This window comes from Arvicanthis niloticus, chromosome 14, assembly GCF_011762505.2.
Source record: "Arvicanthis niloticus isolate mArvNil1 chromosome 14, mArvNil1.pat.X, whole genome shotgun sequence".
In the NCBI taxonomy this organism is placed as follows: Eukaryota; Metazoa; Chordata; class Mammalia; order Rodentia; family Muridae; genus Arvicanthis; species Arvicanthis niloticus.
In genome coordinates this window covers 14,352,501-14,372,989 of record NC_047671.1, presented here as the reverse complement: position 1 = coordinate 14,372,989, position 20,489 = coordinate 14,352,501, and the positions used below count along the sequence as shown (strand labels likewise).

Here is a 20,489-nt window from a genome sequence, read left to right as displayed (position 1 = left end):
CGTTTCTGTGTGCATCTGTCAAGATAATTCCTAAATACATATACACAGATTTCCTGGATGTTTTCCTTGGTGGACTTGTTGTAGAGTGTATATAATCCTAGCACTCAGGAAGCAGAGGCAAGAAGATTGCTGTAAGTTTGAGACCTAGTCTCATAAAACAAAAGCGTGATTGCCTCTCTGCCACTCAGTTGTGAGTTTCCGGTGGTTTTGAAATTGTGGCCCTGTGCTGTGAGGTGGAGGTTTTATTTGTTTTGATGTCTTTTCTGTTTTTTTTTTGGGGGGGGGGTGTTGTTGTTTTTGTTTGCTTTTAATTAGACTCTTTCATTATGGAAATTAGTGTATTTTTGTCCTAAGGACTTTCCATAAAATAATTATTTAGCAATGTCCGTTTTTCTGTTTATAAACACAAAAGCCTTATGTGGACAAGTTCTTAGGTATTATTTTTCTGCTGTCTTTCTGTGTCGTTTTCTTTTTGTTGTTGTTCTCGAATTTATTTCCAACCCTACTATTAAATTTGTCATTTCTGATATCATCTTTCCATCTTCTAAGAGTTTGGCTTTGTTCTTGGGTGTTTCTCTGTATGCTGCCTCCTTCTATGTGTGTAGACTGCCGTACTTTCCCTCACTGGCTGATGCTCTGCAGTGTTTCTTCCCTGCCATGTCAGTGGTGCTCTCTGGGGGTCTTAGGCAAAGAGTTTCTATTTTAAAATGTAGCCTAAAAGAACCAGTTGAAAGTTCAGTGCACGTGTGGGCATGACTAGCTGATACATCTTAGAGTACCCTGGCTGGGCTCTCTGAGGTCAGTTCTATAGATCCATTCATCTTAATGATGTTCAGTTTCCCTGATCCCTAAGCAGGATGATGTCGTTTTTCGAGTCCATGAAGTAGGTGCAGCCAGAGGCTTCCAAGCTTCTGTCTTTTCAGCGACTCGTGCACGTGCACACACCAGTCTCTCCGGTCCATTGTTAAGAGTAAAGTATTTCTTTGTTTCTGCCTAATACAGGAAGGCATTCATGGCCAGGTGTGGGAATGGAAGATCTGATGTTTAACATACAGGTGCTCAGTCAGGCTTCATTTGGGACCTGCACCCCACACACACACACACACCCAGTCCTAATTGCCAGAGTCCCAGAGTATATACTCACCCACTTCTCTTACAATCTACCTATTTCTTGTCTCAGTCTCTTCACATCTGTTACCGGGATGTTAAATTCAGGTGGTATATTTACAATTCCCACATGTGTGTACCTGCCTTAAACCAGACTCGTCAGCTGTCTTCTGAACTTTGCTTGCCTAACAGGAGAGCATCTCTCCCCAATCACCTTCCTCACCTTGCTTTTTTCAGAATACTCTCTAAACGTATGGTCTAAGAGTGAATCATTCAGGAGAGAGAACAGAAGCATTGTCACTATAATCATAAAATGCTTCCCCCAGTAGGAGACACAGTTGCTATTACATATTGTAGATGTACCATTGTAGATGTACAAGGTGTACCATTACATATTGCAGTATTACTTCACCCACTGTGGAACTCAGTGTGGACATGCCTGAAAAACTACAGATAGAACTGCCAAGTTATCATCTAGCTGCATTACCCTTAGCATATAACCAAAGGAATCGGAAGTCAGCATGCCATAGGGATGCCTGTACACCTGGGTATTGCAGGGCCATTCAGAGTGGCCAAGTGACGGGCTCAGCCTAAGTGTCGCCAACAAAGGAGTGGATGAAAGCATGGTGCATGTCTGCACACAACACAGAACTGTTTTTTCATCCTTCTGGGTTCTTCCCCTGCCAGCCTTGCCAGCATTTATTTCCCTTCCCATTGGCAGTCACTCTGATTGGGCCATGGTAGAATATTAGTGCCGTTTGAATCTGCATTTCTCTGATGGCTAAGGTGGCTGACCAATTTATGTCATTTGCAAAAAAGCAGATGCAATTGACGATCCTAATGTTAAGTAAAACAAACTAGACACAGGCTCTAGATTTTAAAAAGAAAGGGAGACACATGGAAGTAGAATGGGACTATTTGGGAAAAGGAAGGAGACTCTGGAGCAAGAGGGAGGCCACAAATGGCAGTGTGGGGTGGTAGGCATGTGCCATGATAAGACCCGTCTTTTTGTACAGTTCCTAGATGTGTGTGTGTGTGTGTGTGTCTGTCTGTCTGTCTGTCTGTCTGTCTGTTCTCACATTGATTCAGGATAATTCTAACCAGTGCACTGTCAAAAGAAAGAAATTTTAAAATTCAATCTGTGAATTTTAAATGTGAACCTGTTTTTTAAAATTCTATTAAGTCCTTTGCTCTTGGCATTGACATGTTTTGGCAATCTTAATGAGGGGCTGGAGCCACGGCTCAGAGGTGAGAAACCCTGGCTACCCTCACAGAAGACACAGTCATCACTCTCAGGACCCACGTGGCAGCTCACAACTGGCTATACCTCCAGTCCTGGGATCCACAGACAGGTGCACTTGACACACAGACAGACAAACCACTCATGAGCATAAAATAAAAATAAACATTTTAAAAATTCTAATGACTGGGCTGGAGAGATGGCTCAGTGGTTAAGAGCACTGACTTCTCTTCCAGAGGTCCTGAGTTCAATTCCCAGCAACCACATGGTGACTCACAACCATCTGTAATGGGATCTGATGCCTTCTTCTGGTGTGTCTGAAGAGAGCAGTTGTGAATACATTAAAAAAATTTTTTTAAACTCTAACGACTCTACAAAAAGTGTACTACACTTAGTAAGTGGGTTCAGTGAGGCCATTACTGGCTGGGCACAGTGACATACATCTGAACTTCTACCCTGGGAAGATTGATTGAGCCTAGGGGTTAGCAGCCTATCTGGTCAACTGAGAGAGAGGGGTTGGGGGAGGCAGAGACAGCGAGACAGAGACAGAGAGATAGACAGGGAGAGAGGGAGAGAGGGAGAGAGTTAGTTTATTATATACACATAAGATCTATAAAATGAAAGTGTAAACTGTTGTTAAAAGGCCTAAGCAAGGCGGTCGTCTCCTTGGATATTGAGAGCTGTGGCCGCAGTGCGACCCTGAAGTCATGAACACATGGAGTGTGGTGTTAATCAGAGTTTACTATTACCCATGTAATGGTACCAGCAGGTCGATCATAAAATTTGTATAGAAATAACAAAAAAGCCAAAATAATCCAAAGCCGTTTTGACAAAGAAAGCAGAACTTGGAGGGCTCCCCTGCCTGACTGCAGGTTTGCTGTGGAGCTGGCATCAGGACAGTGTGGTATTCGTGTACAAGGGCTCAGAGCAGTGGGCTGGAGCCCAGGAATAGACTGGCACATATGTAGTTGGTACATTTCACCCAGGGTGAGATGATAATTATCAGGGAAGTAAAGTCTTTCAGTGCTAGAACAATTAAATGCCCATATCCCTCCACCCTGCAGAACACACAGACCATAACTCCTGCTTCATACTGCACACATCAGTGCCGATGGATCATCGCCCCACATACAAGAGGTAGAAATGCAAAGCTTACAGGAGAAACCAAAAGAGACCAACCTTGGGTTTGGGGGTTAGAGTTTGTTGTTTTTTAAAGACAAGAAACAAAAAGTACAAACCATTCTTTTAGGGTTTAGCAAATTTATCACACTTAACCAAATTTTAAAATTAAGTTAGTTGTGGTAGTGTATTCAAATATTTGGGAGCAGAGGTGGGCAGATCTCTCAGAGTTCCGTGTCAGCCTGATCTACAAAGTAAGTTCCAGGACAGCCAGAGTTATGTAGCGAGACCCTATCTCAGGGAAAAAAAAAAAAAAAAAAAAAAAAAAAATTTTAAAAAACTTATTTATTTATTGTATATATATGAGTATACTGCAGCTGTCTTCAGACATACCAGAAGAGGGCATCAGATCCCATTCCAGATGGTTATAAGCCACCATGTTGTTTCTGGGAATTGAACTTAGGACCTCTGGAAAAGCAGTCAGTGTTCTTAACCACTGAGCCATCTCTCCAGCCCAGAAAAAAATTCTTAAAAAGATATACATAGAGTGTGTGTGTGTGTATTTATAGACTACATATCTGATAAAGGGCTTATACCCAAAGTATATAAAGAAACAGGCCTCTTACAACTTAAGAAAAACAACTCAGATTTTAGGGGGCAGAAGATTGTATAGCTGACTACAGGGAAAATGCTCTCAGCACCAAAACTAGGAAGACTGAAATACCAAGCGACATGCTGAACAAGAAGAAGCTGGTGGCTCAGCAGAGTTAGACAAGGGCCAGGCAGTCCAGCAACCCCTGCAGGACTCTACTCAAGAGACAGGAAAATAGATGTTCAGCAAAAGAAGAATAGCCCAACCCTGAAAGCAACTAGGAATAGGAAACTTGAGGTCTGTCCATAGAGGACATGGCTGAGCGTTACAGCCTGAGTTATGGATGCTCAAACCATGGGCAGGTTTGAAAAGCACTGTGCTGAGTGAGAAAGGCAGACTCAGTGCTGGCTCATGGTTTTGTCTATTGTGTGACAGTCTAGAAGAGGCAAGAGCCTGTGTCCATAGTAGCCTGGAGGGAAGTGGGGTGTGTTACAGCTGTGAAAGGCCCAATGGAGCTTTCTGGAGAAGTAGCACTCCTGTCCATCTTGATTATTTTGATGGGTTATGTGAATGGTTAAGTTTGTCAAAACTCCTTGGGTTTTATACATAGGTTATTCCTTAATAAAGCTGTTTGAAAGTGAGGTAGGACATAAGACCAGGTTTGAGTGCCCCGTGAGCAGAGGAGGAATGTTCGTCAGAGGCTGGGAGGGAGACAGCTCTTCTGGAGGGGTGGGAAGGCCACTGTTTCTTTCTTAGAGCAAGTCCAGGGTCTTGGTTACATTTCTTACCCATTTGACACCCTGCTGAGTCCCTGCCTCTGGCACTAGATGACAGGACCAGCAGCCTTTGCTTGCTTGTGATTTTGCTCTTAGTTGTTCCCAGAGCTCTGTCCTGCGTGTCATTGCTCACATAGTGCTTCCACATTGTCATGTGTGTGATCGCTTCCACTTCTGTGATTGATCCTGGTGTAGGTTGTCCCCACCTCTCCTCACACCAAGTCCCCTCGCTGTCTTTTGAACACTACCCATCTGGTTGTTTCTGTCTCCAGTGGTCTTCCTGGCAAAATTGTTAGGCATACAGGTTCAGGAACAACATGCCTGTGCTTGACTCCTGACTCTTGCCACTACTGCTGTGTGCCCAGGGAGATCACTTAACCTACCCTTGCTTCAGCATCATCCCTTTAAAAATGGAGGGAGGGGACATGGGTCACAGTCAAACTGACCTTCCTGGCTCTGCAATGGTGGTGCTGGGACAGGGCCTGCATTGCACATCCCAGGGCTGCTGCCCTTGCTACTTGCTTTGTCCTCCCAAGTCTCCCTCTTCATCAGCCAGGCATTTCTGGAAAACACCAATTACCTGGACTCCTTTCTTTCGGTTTCTGCTTTGCATTTTGCCTTCAAAATGGTTCCTGTCAACTTCCACTCAAGTCTCCTTCTTAAGAAGTTGAACGTTCCCTTAGGATTGGCTATTTCTGCTTCTGTTCTCTTGTCTTTTCCCTGCAGGGGAAAGGAATCTTTCTAAAGCGACAGTAGTTAATGATTCCTCCTTGGTCAGTCAGTAGTTTTCAGATTTTCATTCTGTATCATGGGATTCCCTGGCAGGGACACTGTGAACACCATAAAGCAGACAGAGATGCATAAGTGAGAACTATCCCCCACTCACTCCCAGACACGGTTCTTCACTCTGTCTCTTACCATAATCCTGCTGACATGAACATCTCCGGGTCTCAGGGTGAGATCCAAGCTCTGTGTTCAGTAATTAGAGGTGACACACGCCCAGCACTTTCCACGTGTGGGCTCTGCTGCCTCTGCCTCACTGCTGGCTTCTCTGCCTTCACTCAGATTTCTTTGTTTGCCATTCTGCTGCCTGGCTTGCATGGCCAACTCTTAGTTGTTACTTAAAGCATCAGACATCACTTTCCTGGTCTCCATCAGGCAGGGGCGCAGGCCTCACTTGCATCCCATGCCACTTCTGCCCTCCAGGAAGGCAGGCTGTGGCCGCTGTTCTCACTTGCTGCTGCCCTCGCTGGCTTCCTCTCTTGCCTCGTCTCACCCCGTGGATTTTCTGCAGTCTCGCTTTGTAAGCTGTGTGGTCTCTCAGCACACCTTCTGTTACTGTTTCAGCCTTTTACATCGCTCTTCATCCTCATTTACCTCCCAGTTCGCAAACTCCTAACTTCAGGGCTGCAGCCAAGCCCGATTTCCTCTGTGGAATGTACCTGACCTTCCGCTGTGCCCCTGGAGAGCTCTGGTAGAGTGTTCTCTGCCTTCAAAACTTACCCCATTGGACTTGACCTCCTTGGGCGGGAACCATGGCTCTAAGCATTTTGCAGTAGCTCCTCAGCTGTCTAGAACAAAGCCCAGGGTTTTGGCTGTGCCGTGGGCATCCCCTCAGTCTGTCTCCAGACTGTCATCACTGTGGTCTCCTCTCCTGCCATCTGTGTACCTCAGCTGCAGCCGTTTGCACCAGCTTGTGATCTTCTTAGCACGTCCCAGTTTGGACTGACCGCACATTTTGTATTTACATGCCGCCTATCCTGTGCAGTGCTTTCTCTTGGCAGGGGCTCTGGGCTCCTCGGGATAGCATGTTCTTTCTTATAAGACCCTTTTTTAAGTGTATAATGTTCCACTCCTCCCAAAGATCATATAGTAATCCCCTCTGTATGTATCCTGTGTTACCAGAGGTGTGTGTGTGTGAGAGAGGGAGAGAAGGAGAGAGACATGAGAGAGACCTATGTTTTAGTCATTTTCACTTTCTCACAGAATGTCCAGTTTATAATGGATTATTGTTGTACTTAAAGAGAAGCTAATCTTTCTCTAGCTTTAAAAGGGTAATTTAGGTGTTAAGGATGATTTAGGTGTTCTGCCCCTGACTGAATACCAGTCACCCTGAGGATCAGCCCCACTTTCATTGTGATCAGCTTTTCCTGAGCGTGGAGCCATCCTGTGTCTCTGATGCTTTAACTACACCAAGCCAGGGCTGAGCACTTGGAGTGCAGAGCTTAAGCAGAAGTTACTTTTCTCACTCTGCAATTTGCAAGTCATTCTCCTATAAATTTAGGTCATTTTGCCTTAAAAATGCTAAATGAAAGCCAGAATTAGAATGTTAAAAAAAGCGCACACAAGATTTTGCAAGTCGTAGCTCTAGTGTGGGGGGAGCCTGTTAAGTCGTATGAGAATAACAACTTCTAGTGAGTGTGAATTCTTTGTCTCATTCATGCTAGAACTGGAGGAGACCTCATGTTAACTGTTCTTGCACGAACTTTCTTAAACCATGAGCACAGCTTCTTGGGGAAGTATGCTTCAGGACTTGATACCCTTAAATCAGCAGCTCTTCCTCGTGCTCAGTGGAAGGAAGCACCTTCTGTTGGGATTGCAGCTCATTCCCTTGTTTGGTCTCCTAACAAGGGAAACAGATTGCTAGTATTCTCTTGTAAAGTAAACAAACAAGCTGGCCTATCTTTTCCAAAGGAAACCATTTCAAGTGATTTTCCACACAGAAAGAAAGAAAGGATGCAAATTCTCGGACATCCCCTGGTTTGTGAGCTGAGCTGAGAGCAGCCCTGCATTCCTTAGCTGCAACTTCAACAAGAGGCTATGCGTTCTTCCTTTTGGCCCCTCCTCTTGCACTGAGCTCCTCTAAGGCCTCCTCATTGTTGTTCCATTTGGGGGTGTCTAGTTTACATCTCTCAGTTGTGCCGTACATATCCTATGCTAGAATTGACCACCAAACTTCTTTTAATCTCAACAACCCTGGGCTGGGAAGATGGCTCAGTCAATGATGTGGTTGCATCGCAAGGTCAGGAGCTTGAGTCTCAGGCCCAGAACCCACATTAAAAAGCTAAGAGTGTTAGTTAAAATTTAAGGCTGGGAGTGCAGTCTGTGCTAGAATGATTACCTAGCATGCATAAGTCTCTGAGTTTAATGTCCAGTACTCAAACCGTAGAGAGGAGGATGGGGAGGAAATCTACAAGTGAAAAGCAGTTTAATTTAAGACTAGCTTGGTAGTAGAGCATGTGCCCAGTCTATGTGGACCCTTAGGTCAATCCCCAGTGTTGCCAAAACCAAAACCAACAAAGGATACACAAAAAAGTCCTCTCATCTAGAATACATGTTTACTGGTCTCAGCTTCTTGAGTTATCCCACTTGGTCCCTATGAAATAATTAGAGCCTTTCCAAAATTGATATTCAAGTCAGCGTTCTGTTTACAAGAACATCACTAAGAAGTAATAAAATCATAGTTTTAGCACTTAAAAAAATACTTCAGATCATACCTCAAGCTAAAATGGAAAGTATATGGAATCAGATTTGCCTTTATTTTTAAGCTTTCCTGTAACCCGTAGAGTTTGTATTCATTAGATACAGTAGATTTACTGTTAGGGTATATGACTATACACATTTACTAGTAGAGCATATATGTACGAGTGCATAGAATACATACTTGTGACCCTAGTACTAGACATACACGTTTGGAATCGTGTCTTCTTAACGAATTGGCTTTCGTTACTATAAAAGCTTTCTCTTCATCTCTAATAGTAATACTCTTCTCATTCAGCCTACTCTGTCTGCAGCTAACATGGCCACCCAGCTTTCTTATGTTTTTCTTTTAAATAGTACATAGATGAGTCTTGATGTTCATCCAGTCTAGAAAGAAAGAAAGAAAGAAAGAAAGAAAGAAAAAAAGAAAGAAAGAAAGAAAGAAAGAAAGGGAAGAGAAAAAACACTGTCATTCAATTGGAGCATTCAACCTTCACTTACATTTAATGTAACTCACCTTAATTCTTTGAAAATCATTCATTTATATCTCTATTAAGATGCCTCTTAGGCCATAGTAATCTGTATTCTGAACTGTTCCTAACGTGACCATTCAAGACATGCCACCTGGGACAGGGATTTTATCCACTGGCTGGCCAGATCACCTGGAGTTCTCAATCTATTACCAGTTTCATTTATATAAATCTGTCCCTTGTGTAGCCCCTCAGCAGTTTGCTGTACATGTTATGGGTTCTTGTTCTCAGGGGTACAGCTCAGTGCCTTTTCAGACACTCAGATTTCTAGACATTTCTTGCAGTGTCTTCTCTCATGTCGAGCTCTGCAAGTTCAGGCGACTGCTTTCCCAAGTTCTCTGTCCCAGTGTCAGTGTGCGGTGCTACTCTGGTCCTACTTTTCTGAACCGTAGTCCAGGTTAGATCCTTTCCTTAGAGAAAAACTCGCCCTTGCTGGCTGCTCACGTTTGTCTCGCTTTAGGAATCTTTGTTTTACTTGATTACTACAGGGGAGTTCATCTGTTACCAATTAACATGTCATGACCAGAAGTAGAAATCTCATAAAAATATATCCTAAAAATCGCCCTTCCTCCAAATAAATTACTTAATTAATTAAAAAACAAAATCACATTTCTTGAGACATGTCCTCTTGCATCCCTGTGATCCTGTAACACTGGAGAGCTAGACTGAACCAACGATGCTTACCTGAAGAGTAGGCAGCAGAAGTGCACCCGCCCAAGAATCCTAGAGTGGCATACACAGAGGCAGGATCCGTAGTCCAGTGTCCACCCGCCCAAGAATCCTAGAGTGGCGTACACAGAGGCAGGATCCGTAGTCCAGTTCCTGCCCTGGATTTTCCTATCTCTGTCCTGGTTTTCACTATAGTGATCTTTTGAGACGTGTCCTGTGTACAAGATATAACTTTAACCTGTAAAGGTTTTCAGTGAGACCCTCATTATTTAAACATCCCCCTTACTCTATTTTGCTATGTAAATAATGTTATTGATTCTACTGTTAAACAGGCATGAAAAGAACTATTGATATGCTTCTGCCAGTACTCTGTTACTGCCTAGCCAGTTGCTTTTGCGGCAGCCTGCTCAATAAACCTGTTTTACTCCTGATATTACTGTCACAGAGATTCCAGAATAATTCCTATGCTATGGGACTTTGTCGGTGTCAGACCTAGAGGAGGCTGGGTTTCTTTATGCTGTGGGACTTTGTCAGGGTTAGACCTAGAGGAGGCTGGGTTTCTTGGTGTAATTGGCTTTTCCTTATGTTTTTCAGTTTGTTTTCTTTGCTGTCTAAAAAACACAACAAGGTTCTGGAGCAAGCCACGCAGTCCTTGAGAGGTCCCCTGAGCTCCAGCGATGTCCCTCTCCCAGATTATGTGAGTAGCTGCCCAGTTTCTCTGTGCCGTTAGATCCCTGAGTTACTGAACCTCTCCAAGTCTGCCCTTGGACATCCTCAGTGAAGTAGCTGAAGAAAACCAACCTCCAGTGGTGATAGTTAACAGTCAGGAATCCTAGTAGTTACACAAACAAAAGAGCTCTCAACCCAATTCTTCAAAAACAGACTATCCAGAGATATTTTAAGAGTCCCTACCTTAAAAGGCTGGGAGGGGGGCATACGGGGTGGGGCAGGGGAGAGTTGCAGGGGACTTGAATTTGGTTCATCTGTACAAACTTTCTTATCCTTAGACAATATTGTTGAATCATGGATTAGTACTGTGTCGTTTATGTATTCCATAAAACCATGTTGAATTTATGTAGTTTTAAAGTCCCCCTATTAGTTTTCTCCATTAATCACAGAGTACAACATTGACATTTCTTAGAGGAAGCGGTCATATTCAATGGTCCTTGCCCGTCACGAGTATGACTGTAGTGGTAGAACACATTTTGTGATACACATTTGAATTCCATATTGAACCTCATAGTTCTTACTGACTTAGCGAGTTTCTTCATCTGTGACCTTGGCAGTAAGTTCTGAGCCCTCGATCCCTAGGAATACCATGGAATTCTCGCTGTGACTGTCCCTGCAGGCCTTGACCTAACACTCAGCACATGAGGCTGTGGCCCACACCTTCTCTGCCAGTCTTGCTGCCTTTGCCCAGAGCTAACAGAATAGGAATGACTGGAGCTGAGTCACTACCTGTGCCAGGCCAGGGATCCAAAAGGTGATTTGGAAGAACAGTAGTGGGCCTGCAGTGTGGCTCAGCAGGTGAAGAGTCTGCTGCACAAGCCTGAGGACTTGAGTTCAATCCCCCAGAACTCAGTAAAAGTGGAAGGAGAGAAGCAGTTCCACAGAATTGTCCCCTGACCTCCATGCACACACTGTGGTGTGCTCTCCCCCACACATGCGTTACACACACAATGACAATGAATAGGATAAAACTGTTAGCAAGGAAATGGGTATGTTCCTCTTCGTTTGTTCTGTTTTTGTTTTTTTTGTTTTGTTTTGTTTTGTTTTTTTAACTTCCTCAGAATTTTAACCTGTTAAGTATCCTTGGCAATAGCCACAACATTCTGTGTCCTGTACTAGCCCCAGATGGCTTGCTTCCCAAGCTGGAAAAGGAGGAGGAGAGGGTCTCTGCAGCTCTAGATTCCCAGATGTGTGCTTTCTGCACCAGATTGGAGACCATATTAGCAGAGTTTAATAAGTGCTTTAAAATAAGCCCGTGTTTTCCTTCTTGCCCTAACACGCAGAACATCAGGGTCTGCGTAGAGGTTTCTGAGTTTATTAAGAAAATGTTTATACTCATTACACTGTATAATTCACAAGTCAGTTGAGTAACAACGTAAAAAGAACATGGCAAGTTACAAAAATATTAGTGTTAGTACTTTAGTCCAACCATGTTTGTCCAAACACCTCATGGGAAACCCTTCGTCACATTTTAGATAATGAGGAAACTGCCCTGGCCACATAAGGGAAAAGAGTACAGAAAACTTGCTCTAGTCCTCTGTGGAGTGCGCCCTGAGGGCAGTGGAGGTGTCCGGAGGGCAGCTAATGCTCTGGGGCTGGTGTGTGTGTGTGTGTGTGTGTGTGTGTGTGTGTGTGTGTGTGTGTGTGTGTATGCACACATGGCGCGCACATGCACACATGTGTCTCTATGGGAGGTTTTTTCAGTTTAACTCAGTGAGTGGAATGATAGAGGAGCTTTGAATGGCTTTTAAAAATACTATGGTACCATTCAGACAACTTAATCATGTATAACAGAGCCTGAATATAGAAAGTAATAGTAAATAAGTTGTAGTCGCTTTTAACTATAACCATGTTTTTAAATTATTGATCCTGTCAGTGTCACAGAGTCGATTTCCTTGCCTCTGACAGTCACCGTAACAACTGTTGGAAGTGAGAAAACTCTAAGTTGTGTTCTGGACAGAACTACAGAAAGTATGCTAGTATTGTTCTTTCAGAGAGCTTTTGAATCTTCTGTCTGGCCAAATATATCATTTCATTCAGGTAGTAAGTAAACACAGGTAGAAACTAGAAGAACCCCAGCGGTGATCCTCATTCGGGAGAAGGATCTGGGCAGGGCAGTCAGCCGAGCAGACGCAGTGGCCAGCAGTTCAGCTCGGTGCCGAGCAGCCCGTGCTGGCATGACCCCCTGCTCTTTGGAGTCTTGTTTTACTTTGTCTCTCGTTGCAGGACGTGAGTTCTGTCCAGAGGCTACTTGATGGGGAACAGCTTAAAGAATGAGTACCTCTACATTCTTATGTCTTTAATGTCTCTTGGTTTTAGGTTTTACTGTGGTAAATCCCAATGTGTGAAATCTATGTGAAAACAGTCATTTCAGAGCATTTGATTGTTAAAGTGTGTAACAATGTCTCTGGAGACCAGAATCACACACACCAATTAAATATACATTGTCTTTATACTATAGTTAGTCCTCTGCCCAGACAATTGAATGCACTTTAAAGATCAAAAATTGCCGGGTGGTAGTGGCACACACCTTTAATCCAGCACTTGGAAGCAGAGGCAGGTGTATCTCTATGAATTCACAGCCAGCCTAGTCTACAAAGTGAGTTTCAGGACAGACAAAGGCCACACAGAGAGACCATGTCTTGAAAAACCAAACACACCCACACCCACACCCACAGAGAGAGAGAGAGAGAGAGAGAGAGAGAGAGAGAGAGAGAGAGAGAGAGAGAGAGAGAGAGCTGAAAAAAGTAGATTTGGAGGTTAGTTTTTTAGGCTGAAAAAATGGATTTGGAGGTTGGGGGGAGACAGGATTTCTAGCCTGGTTACCATTAAACTCCCTGCATCCTCTTGCTTCTCCTGCCTGAGCCCAAGCACTGGGGTTACAGGCGTGATCCCTCCCACCTGGCCTCTGAGGCACTGAGGGTAGAGCCCAGGGCTTCCTGCTAGGTGAGCACTTTACCATCTGAGCTACGTGCCTAGGCCTGTGTATATTAGCTGATAACCCAACTGTGTAAGCTGGGATCCACTGGAGATGCCCTGGGTTGGAAGTCCTACAATTGTATCTGTGTGGTATGAAGTGAGAATTGTTTGGCCATTGCCTAAAGATTTGTTTTTAATATGTGGTGGGCATGGGTAACTTCTGTGCTACCTTATTGCATTTCTTCATTAATTATTATATGATCTGTATGTTAGTTTGATTCTTTGGCAGTTTAAGAAGTTATAGCATTTTTTCTTTTTACTTCAAAACAAATAGAATGTTGTTGGGCTTCTCCTTCTCTGATTTCATTCCTGGCTCTCTTGGATTTCAGTTTACTAAAAATCACAGCTGTGCTCCTGGAACTTTTCTCCCTGAAGTTGTGTTTGCCTGCCAGCACTGTTCTACCTAGAACCCCAAGATGCCTTGCCACTGAGTACATTTCCCTGTCCTTCCAGCGTATAGAGCTAAGGAAAAGGCTTCTCCATCTATTTAATATAACTTATAACTGATTTTAAACATCAGTGCTTTCTGAAATATAGAAAGGGACATTCTGACTTGATTTCTATACCAAGAAAAATTTACCTCAGGTTTTTCTGTGTTATTCTATTGTTTACATCTCTTGTGTGTGTTCTCTAGCAATGGCTAGGTAGAGAATGTACCATTCACATACATGGAACAGTTATCTTGATCATAGTGGTATGCCCAGAAACATGGGAGTGTATTTGTCATTTTAAAGCAGTCCTTTTGGGATTTTCACTTTTGAGTCATGCTCATGGTTACCAACCATATTTGTATTCACTGTGAGGAAAGTAGCACAGACTAGAACATCGCTATGTCTTCTCTCTTGGAGTTACCTCAGTGTGGTTGAAGTGAACAGTACATGCTACTGCACATAAAGAATCTCAAATGCATGAATAAAATAAAGTTCAATAGATTGTAGATTTTATAAATCTGTAACCAAACCTGACAGATGTCCAAAGAGACAGCCTTCCTTGCAGACGTCGGGGAGAGGTGGTAGCAGCCTCCTCTGAAGGGAGCTGATACTTCTCCTGGATCCTATTGCATCGGGTTTTGATTTGATTTTTGAAAAGGACAGTATACTCTTCACAGTGTGTGTTGGGTCCAGCTTATGCATGGGCTCAAGAACCACGCATCCGAAGTTTAATTCCATGCACAGCAGGTAACTGAGAATGTGCCATAGCCTAACCATAGCAGCCAAACCCCAAGAGGTTAGAAGAAGTCAAAGTAGATCATCAGGAGTTTAGATGAAGCCAAAACTTAGATGCAGCAAAAGCATAAAGAACGAAAACACTTGGCTAGTTTGGACTTCATCACAACTTAAAACTTTGGGTAAGAGTGCTTACCCAGCATTCACAAGGCCCTGGGTTCAGTCTCCAGTGCCATGTGACCCAGCTGTGATGCTGCACTCTGGGAATCCCAGACTTAGAAGGTGAAGGGAAGCAAGAGGATCCAAAGTTCAAGGTCATCCTCAGGTATATAATGAATTGAGGGCCAACCTGGGCTATACCAGACCCTGCTGCCAGAAAATAAAATATAAAATTCACTTTTCTAGGACTCAAATAAGACATTGAGGCAGTAAATAAAAACAGAAAGAAGCACTAGGGGGACAGAGGCAGGCAGATCTCCAAGTTTGAGGTCAGCTTAGTCTGTATAGTGAGTTCCAGGAGAGCTGGGGCCATAGAGAGACTTTGTCTCAAAAACTAAAGCGTGAAGCAATAGCCCACAAGCTCACAGAATGGGAGAAAATAGTTTCAAATCCAGAATATGTGTGCGAAGTGTACAATTCATCAGTGAAGCTATGAACAGCACACTTTAAGACAGGGCAAACACAACACTTAGTAGCTGAGTTCTGTGCCTTGGGAGATACAAAAGTACTTGAAGGCCTCTCTTGGTGGAGATCCTGGGCCTATAGGTGTGAGTTAGAGAGTGAAGTTGTCTCTGTGCCTGACAGTAGGAAGCACTTCTGGCAAGAGGAAGCTAGGTGTGGCATAGGATGCAGGTGTAACCTCAGGAGAGCCACCATTCAGCAGCTGCAGGTGAGCAGCAAGACCAAGAGAGACTTGCCATCTGTGTGGGGACATCCGAGTGTTTCTTTACACCTAAGACAGGACTGCTCTGTGCATCCCAGTTCTCCTTATGATGCTGACTAGCTGCTCACTGTGCCCTGCAGCCGTGAGATAAACCACGCCAGAGTGACTGTGGAGAGCAAAGGATGAGTCCTGTTGGCATTTGCCTGCCTTTCCTGAGTGCTGTGGGTGCTGCAGACTGCAAAGGACTCACCAGTACCCATTTCCCCACTGCACCGACACCCTGCTAGAGAGCAAAGCAACATTTCCCAGCTCCCTTGCTTCCAGAGCTGAGCTGTAAGATTGCTCCAGTGCAGGGTGTGCAGGAGGAAGTGCTCTTGCCTATACAGACAGACCTCTACCCTCTCCCTCATCATCTGCCACCTAGAGATGCTAAACCAGGGGAAGACCGCCAACCCCCAGAAGGTGGTGTTGCTTAGAGATTATGTGGGAAATACTCTTCATTATACAAATTCTTCTTAACTTTAGATTGGCCTACACACACAGGTTTAACAATATACTTTTCAAATTAAAATGATTAGCACTGGGAAGTCAGAGGGAGGAGAAAGGGTTGCATTTTTCTTCATAGGTGAGGTCTTGGGATCCTGCTTCTCTTCCTCCTCTCCTGGTTCCCATAGGTTTGGCTCAAAGGGGTTTCGGTGATGGTGGTGGTGGTGATTGTGTTTGTTGGTTTTTAAAGAATTTCTCCTCCTATTTCAGTTTTCCCTTGGTGAACATGTTAAATTTTCAGAACTAAGAAATGACTAAAGCATAAATTGTAATGTTAAGTCTTCATTCTTTTCCTGGGTCCCACTGAATTGTTTGTCATGCCTCCATGATGTCTCCATGGTATTTCTTGTCCTTCTGTATTTGATGCTGCTAAACAGGCAGTGAGCTATGTGGAAACCGTCCCTCTGTCTGCATGTGGTGTTTTCTTGTGGTTGGGCTAACGCTGCCCCTCTTGGGCAGACTGTTCTCCAGCAGCTGTGGGAGGGTGCAGTGCTGGTACACACTGCTGCTGCTGTTTACCTAGACCGTTTTGCTAGGGCAGTGCCTGCCAAGGTCTCACATTGGAAACTTGTTTTTCCCTTTGTAATTACTCTGTAGTTGAGGAGCTGTTTAAACTGCACCCGAACCTTTTCTGCCACATACTGCCTGTAGCACAGATCACAGATTGGCTGGGATTATCAGGTTTTCTCGTCCCTTCCACATTCATAAACGAGGAGTAGTTTAATATACACTGCAAAATGTTTGCCATAATAAGCAAATTAGCGTATTCATTACCTCATGTGGTTGCCGTGTGTGTGTGTGAGAGAGAGAGAGAGACAGAGACAGAGACAGAGACAGAGAGATAGAGATAGAACACTTGAGGTCTCTTCACTTAGCAAATCTCAGGTCCACTTAGACTATTCCTGAGTACAGTCCACATCTGCACAGTAAATCCCCAGGCCTCATTTGTTGTAGAGCGGGAAGCTCATGCCTTTGTCAGAACATCTGCTAACTACTTCCTCTCTGCTTCTGTGCATTGAGCTTGAGATTCTGTACAGAGGGGGTCACACAGCATTTGTCTTTCTCACATAGCTCATGCCCATGGTGTTTAAATGACAGAGTGTCCTTTCTATGCTGAACAGCACCTCGATGTGGTACACACAGCAGTTGCTGGTGAGCCCATCATCTGTCAGGAGGCAGGTAGATGGCTTCATGCCTCAGCTCTTGGGAATCATGCCACAGTGAGCACGAGGGTGCTGGTAACTCTGAGGTACGGATTTCATTTCCTCTGGGTGTATACTCAGAAGTGAGGCTGATGGTTTTAATATTATAAAATATTTCCTTTTTAAAACTTCTACAGTCTCATACCACCTGTGTGTATACAGTTGTTTTTAAATGTCAGATAAAAGTTATTTCCTAACTAAAAACTACCTGACTTAAACTAAGACCAGTCCTTCATAAGATATCCTCTTGCGACTAGGAATCGAGAGCTCTGGTTTTTCTGAGGATGATCCTGGTTCTATTATTATTTGGGATCTTGTTGGCAGGCTCCCATCTTGTGTGTAAGAACCAGTCCCACAGGCAAGGCGGGCTTGTGCTGAGAGGAAAGACATCGTCGGGGAGAGGGGCCTTTACCAGTGCTTCTGCAGGAATATGGTAGACGACTCTTTTTAATGATTTTAAAAGATTATTTAAAATGCTTAAATAATTTTTATGTTCCTTCCTGTGGCTTCTAAAATGAAGTAGGCCATGTTTGCATGGACTGTGGCAATGATTAATTAATGTTCTAAGTGAAGTTTAGAGAGCACAGAAAAATAGCCCATAGATATTAAACTCAGCACTAGTGTGCAGTACAGTTGGCTTTTAAAGGGAAGACCTAATCAATTTCTTTTCCCCTTTCTTTCCATTCTAGTGGAGACAGTCTTCTTACCTACGACTGTATGGAACTGGAGTAACAACACCTTTCCCAGTGCTGTCTCCAACTTTCCCTTACTTGGTTAGGAAACCCCGTTTTGATTTTCTGTTTGCGTGCATTCTGATGGCTTTTTCTTCTCCCTTTCTGCCTTAGTTCGTTGTTCCTAATGGGGGGAGGGGGTCCACCATTTGGAATTTTCTTTGATTTACCCTTGATTTACATGGCAAATAGAAAGCAGCTGTCCACTTAAGCATCTCGTTCTTGAAACCATAGTTCCCTCGAGCGTCATCTGGAAATGATGAAGCTTGTGAAGCTAAGCTAAGAAGAAAAGGCAATGTTTGTTTTATGTGGGATGAATGATTTCTGTTGGGGTCCTTTAATTCGGCTATTATGAGGGTTATTAAAAAGCAGTATTACAAAAGAGGCTTAAATGAAAAGAATTTTTTTGAGCTGGTATCTTATTATTACAGTTGATTATAGTCAAAGCTACAAATGTTTTAGAAATGGCACTTTATTTTAGTTTCTCCAAATAAGACCCCCAAAAAAACCAGTAATCTTACTCATTGTATGAGTGGAAATTCAATCTTTTCCTTGATTGATTTAATTTCTGAAAACAAATTGTGTTTGAGAATTCAGTTCTAGTTCTTTTTTTTTTTTTTCATGGATTTCTGAAAATTTCTTACAAGAATAATCCTTGCAGGAATATTTGAGGATCATCACGGGCGTGTGGAGCAGAGCCCTGAAATGCATGCGTCCATTAGACTCATGGCATTATTTAAAAGTCAGTAAAGCCTTGGCAGCCTAATGTATTCATGACTTACTTGAGTTCTAAGCTGTGAGTATAGAGGAGTCGGTGATGGGAACTCGTTTGCGTTAGGAAGTAGGGAAGCAAGCTATTCTTGCTTTGACAGGAATTAGAGTCCATTCTGTTATTGGCCTCTGTCAACTTTTCATGTCTGTTAATACAACAGCTGTTTCCAGATAGCTGCCATTCAAGACTTACACTTTCAGTGCTTAAGTGAAGGTGCTCAGCCTGTCTGTGTAATTCAGTATGGCAGGCAGACTCAGTTACTTCTGTGATTTGAGTAACCTGTAGTCTCTTCTGGTATTTTCTGAGATCTTAAATTGATGTTTTGCCAAAGAACCGAAGAAGTGTGTGGTGCTCCTTTCACAGGCCGTGCTGGTGAACATGCTGGGTGCCTAGTGACTCATCCTCTGTGAGGTCGTGTTTTCAGCCTGCGTTGTTGGCTCATGGTGTCATAACAAAGTATAGGTTGAGTAACTTCAACAATAAACACTTCTCAACAATTTGGAAGCTGAGGTGCGAGATCATGGTGCTAACACACTGAGTTTTCCGTGTGCCTAACGGGCCTTTATTGGCACCTGCACCCAGCTCGCCCTTGTCTTTGCTGCTCACGGGTCCTGACAGCCCTGTGGTCCCCACCTGCTCACCTCCCAGAGCGTGCCTCTCACTTTCTACTCTGAGATGCTCCTGTGAGTTTGGAAGAGAGTTGAAGATTTGTTGATAGCAGCTGCCTACAAGTGAAGGAGTATATTCAAACTGGCAGGAGCAAAGCAAGGTCTGAGTAGCTGCTACCCTGTGAGGCGACTGATGGACTATGCCTGACTCTGAAACAAGCGAACAACCAAGTCCAGTTGGTGAGCAACCAGGCAGCTAAATGGCTCAGTCCCTAGTAAGCTGTATCATAGTGACAAAGTTGAGAGGGGACCAGATGATGTCACTGTGCACAGAAGGCAACATGTGTACAGAAGCTTTGCTTTTGTTATTTGAAGATCCATGTTTGCGTTGCGTGAGAAAAGGTGATCAATGGCGACATGAAGATGTCATTTCCCCACTGTCCTTGGAACCTGAGCTTCCAAGGGAAGTCAGTATAGACATGGAAAATAAAAGCAGTTAAGGAGAACCCTTTGCTCTTGAATAGAGGTGATCTGTGTGGGGTTTGATTCTTCATATCTACTGCTGCATCTGGCCATTTTACTTCTCTTCTTTGAACTCACAAAAGCAGTGACCAACCCAACCAACTGGCTTTGATCACCTCAGCAGCGACCCTTCCCCTGGAAGCCCAGCCAGTCTGCCCTCATGTAGGACAGCACCACAGGTAACAGAATGGATGAAGGGACACTCCCTTGTGGAGAAGCCTTAGAGCTAATAACCAACAGTGACTTTGCGGCTGCTGGCTTTTTAGAAACTATTTTAGATCTCATTCATCCCTGCTAGAACACACCCACCTATGAAGTGGTTTTACAGAAAACAAAACAAAATACAAACAGAAACCCAACCTGTCTGGGGATCTAGGTCTGCTACTAATGTAAATATCAAAAAAGACCTATTGCATAGAATATGCAGGTTGATGATAGAGTTATCTGCCTCCCTCACAAGAAACTTGAGGGCAGCGGGTTCTGCTTCTTACAAGATTGCTTTTAAAACTGGTAGTGAAATAGGGAACAGGAGGGCGTTGACCACACAGGTGTCTCTTTTTGTTGTTGTTGTTTGGTTTTGTTCCATTTGGTTTTTTGATGTGGTTTGGGTTTTGTTTTGTGTTTAGAGACAAAGTCTTACTGTGTAGTGCCGGCTCTTCTGGAACCCTCGGCAGTCTTTCTGTTTTATTATTACATACTCCATTCTTTTATATTACATTGAGAGCTGTATAAAAATTTTGAATTTACGGTTTCACAAAGGGGAACTTCAACGATGAAAAAATGGACTGTAGAAAATCTATATTCTCCATATGTGAATGATAGAAATAGGTACCCAAAC

At 43.6% G+C, this 20,489-nt stretch overlaps 1 protein-coding gene across 5 annotated transcripts in view; it reads left to right on the top strand.

Moving 5' to 3' along the window:
* Positions 1-20,489, top strand: part of Dym (dymeclin) — a 259,589-nt gene that overhangs the window by 160,417 nt on the left and 78,683 nt on the right. For all 5 annotated transcript variants that reach the window (XM_076912452.1, XM_034518362.2, XM_076912453.1 and 2 more), the window contains one exon: positions 10,108-10,210. In XM_076912452.1, the coding sequence (XP_076768567.1) occupies positions 10,108-10,210 (103 nt within the window). The remainder of the gene's footprint in view (positions 1-10,107; positions 10,211-20,489) is intronic.